The sequence below is a fragment of the Chaetura pelagica genome, unplaced genomic scaffold (genome assembly GCF_000747805.2).
Source record: "Chaetura pelagica isolate M959 unplaced genomic scaffold, ChaPel_1.0 scaffold332, whole genome shotgun sequence".
Lineage (NCBI taxonomy): Eukaryota > Metazoa > Chordata > Aves > Apodiformes > Apodidae > Chaetura > Chaetura pelagica.
The window spans coordinates 783596-787229 of NW_009952480.1; the positions used below are offsets into that span (position 1 = coordinate 783596).

At 41.8% G+C, this 3634-nt stretch overlaps 1 protein-coding gene across 2 annotated transcripts in view; it reads left to right on the forward strand.

Annotated features, from left to right (window-relative positions):
* The window catches only part of SALL3 (spalt-like transcription factor 3), a 35335-nt gene extending 33149 nt beyond the window's left edge, over positions 1-2186 (forward strand). Inside the window, exons 2-4 of one of the 2 annotated variants that reach the window (XM_010008699.1) lie at positions 1-222; positions 439-779; positions 1755-2186. The exon at positions 1-222 is cut by the window's left edge and continues 2715 nt beyond it. In XM_010008699.1, the coding sequence (XP_010007001.1) occupies positions 1-222; positions 439-779; positions 1755-2186 (995 nt within the window). Of the gene's footprint in view, positions 780-1754 lie in introns of both variants that reach the window. The other variant, XM_010008698.1, reaches the window with a different exon arrangement.
* Positions 2187-3634: the final 1448 nt, after the last annotated feature.

Genomic DNA, 3634 nt, shown 5'->3' on the forward strand with positions numbered 1-3634 from the left:
TGTCTCCTGTAAATAGCAATAGTGAAAGTTTCAGATCAAAGTCCCCAGGTCTCAGTAACCAGGAAGAACCACAAGAAATACAGTTAAAGACAGAAAAACCAGACAGTCCACCACCTGCAACTGAAAATGGAGGCGCATTAGATCTGACATCTACCAACCCAGGAAGACCGGTCATCAAAGAGGAGGCTCCTTTTAGCCTGCTGTTCCTGAACAGAGAACGTGGTAAGTTTAAAAGTACTGTTTGTAATATCTGTGGCAAGCCTTTTTCTTGTAAGAGTGCATTGGAAATTCACTACCGCAGCCATACTAAAGAACGTCCATTTGTTTGTACAGTCTGCAATCGTGGGTGTTCCACTATGGGTAATTTAAAACAGCACTTACTGACGCACAAATTAAAAGAGCTGCCTTCTCAGTTATTTGAACCCAACTTTACTCTAGGTCCCAGCCAAAGTACTCCTAGCCTGGTCACCAGTACAGCGCCTACCATGATCAAAATGGAAGTGAATGGTCACAGCAAGCCGATCTCTTTGGGTGAGGTTCCCTCGCTTCCAGCTGGAATCCAGGTTCCTGCTGCACCACAGACAGTGATGAGTCCGGGGATCACCCCTATGCTGGCACCCCCCCCTCGCCGGACTCCCAAGCAGCACAACTGTCAGTCGTGCGGGAAGACCTTCTCCTCAGCAAGTGCACTGCAGATACACGAGCGCACCCATACTGGTGAAAAACCATTTGGTTGCACAATCTGTGGTAGAGCTTTTACCACAAAGGGGAATCTTAAGGTAAGAGGCCAAATAAAACTGTAAAGGCTCAGGGTGGGGGGGAGTTAAGGCACAGTACTCAAACTTAGCAGGTTCTAGTGCTGTTTGTCCCGAAGACAGGAGAGAAGGGAACTTCAAGGAAATGCTGGCTCTGTGGTGGTTGTTATACTTACACCGTGTTGAAGGTAGGGATTGAAAAGCAACTGTGCAACGATGCAAGCTTTAAAACTCTTCCTGGGTGTACGTGCGCACACATGGTAGTTTGCCTGATAGATGTGGTGGCACATGCCATCAGCTGATGGATACGTTCTGGCCGTTCTTGTGGACCAGTGGTGGAAAACAACCTTGCTAGAATCTAGAAACGCAGAGCTTGCTCAGCTCCTTGGTGCCTCGCTCAGATTTCCATTTTCTCTTCTGCTTTGCAGCCATTGCAGCCTGGAAAGCTGCTTCCCACTGATTTACAGTGGGTTACGACAGGACTGACACTTCTTATTTCCACAGTCTGGTTAACCATCAGGACACAGCCTAGGGAATACATTTTCAATTGTAACTCTTAAAATACTATATTTAGTAAAATAATCAATGCCTCTGACATGAGATAAAATATGAAAATAGCAAAGAGGAAAAGCAGAAAAATTGTTAATCTCCTAGTAGAACTAACGTAGTTGGTAATCTTCAGCATGTGAGGACTTGCAGCTTGCATGGGAAATTGTCTAACCCAAGAGGATATGTATTCTGTATTCTTGTGGCACTGCATTTGTTATCACTGAGAAGAAACAAATGCAGGCTGAAAAATAACTGTGGAGCTGGGTTTTCTTTGTATAGGTTGACTGGTCCTTAGAACCATGTCTTAACTGGAATTGATTAGTTTTCAATGTGAATTAAAAGGTATTCTTTAAAAAAGCGAGTGGTACTGTGAGCAGCAGAAATTCAGGGCAGCCACCTCACCAGAACTTGCTAACTTGGGGGTGCTTCTTGTCCCTCTTTGCTCCACAGGTTCACATGGGAACTCACATGTGGAATAATGCTCCTGCACGCCGCGGCCGCCGCCTCTCTGTGGAAAATCCCATGGCTCTGCTCGGTGGCGACGCACTCAAGTTCTCTGAGATGTTCCAGAAGGATTTGGCAGCTCGGGCCATGAACGTTGACCCAAATTTTTGGAACCAATACGCTGCAGCTATCACTAATGGACTTGCTATGAAGAACAATGAGATTTCTGTCATACAGAACGGAGGCATTCCCCAGCTCCCAGTAAGTCTAGGCGGAGGCGCCATCCCGCCTCTAAGTAACCTTACCGGTGGCATGGACAAAGCTCGCACGGGCAGCAGCCCTCCCATTGTGGGTCTGGACAAAGCAAGTTCTGAAACAGGAGCCAGTCGTCCATTCACCAGATTTATTGAGGATAATAAAGAGATTGGCATAAATTAAAAGCATTCATTCCGAATAACTGTTGGACTGCTACGCAACACAACACTTGTCCTTTTCCATGTACAGCTTTTAAAGCTAAGCATTAGTTTCCTGACCTAAATGCATAGGTTCCCCTTAAAGTTTTGCCCATAGCAGAAATACATAACTTTGTGGCTGCTGAAAAGTTGTCTTGCAAGATCTGCATGGTACTTCTTTCAACAGTGAGTTTGACTGTTACTGAGAACTTTGAAACCTTTTAATTTAACAGAAAACAAACAAGCAAACAAATCATGGGATAACTTCATTAGAAACAGAAAGAGGCCAGTCTGTGTCCACTTTGCTTCTTACAAAACTTACCATCACCTGAGAAAGGGAGGCTTCATTAAGGCATTCTGTCACACTTCTTTGCTGGTTTTGTTCGAATTAGTTAGCAACTTGGACTATGTTTTTAGGACTCTTAAATAAGTGATTTAGTACCCCAATGCTGTGTATTATTACAGTATCCTTGTCTGTAGTATTTATAATGTTATGATTATGCGGGTAACAGACAATATACTAGCCCCAAACTTAAATGAAGCTTTTGTACTGCAAAATACATCTGGCTATGTCATTTTCTTTTTTCTTTTTTCTTTTTTTAAAGCAAGTTTTGTTCTACTATAAATGTTTATTTCAATGCAGGCAAAATTGTGAAGTTTTATTGGGGAAGATAGCATGCTTTTCATGTGCGAGTACCTGTCAGTAACAAACCTTTTTTTAATTTAAGTATTTGTAGCTGCTACGTGGACAGTTGTTCTATTAAATGAAAAAAAATAAAAATGTAGTGTGGACTTTAGCTCAATGATTGGAAAACAAGTTACAGACAAACCTTAGCACCATAAATTATTCACAACATTATAAACAGTTGTGAGTAAATACTCCATGTTATCAAAGCTGTACAATAAAACGGTAATGTTTGTATAATGTGGTTGCAAACTCTTTAATTTATACTATTGCACTTTTAGTATTTTGTATTAGGGAGGTTTGTCTATAATTTGAACTGAACAAAGATGTAAACTATTTTATAAATAGTACTTTGACTTGAGGAATGAGGAGGAGAACCCTGTTGCAGTGTCTTGTTTTGTTTTAAGGTGAAACAATGAGAGATCTCTATGAACTAACCAGGAAAGCTGCAGAGAACTGTCAGATCCTTAGGAAATACGGGCCCTACCATTTCTTAAATGGAAATTATTCATTTAACTTTTCTACAAAGCCCACTTAAAAGCATGACCACCCCAACAGAATTCTGACACATTTGTCTTAGGAGTATGATAATACTACAAGCCTAGGATAGAGGAGGGAGAACATTGGGTAGGTTTAATTTTACTGTGGTCTGTCTCTTTCACACATACCCACCAGAAAGATGTCGACTGCCTAATAGCATGGGAACAAAACAGTAATTTTGGAGCAGTGTGAGCAGGAGTAACATACAA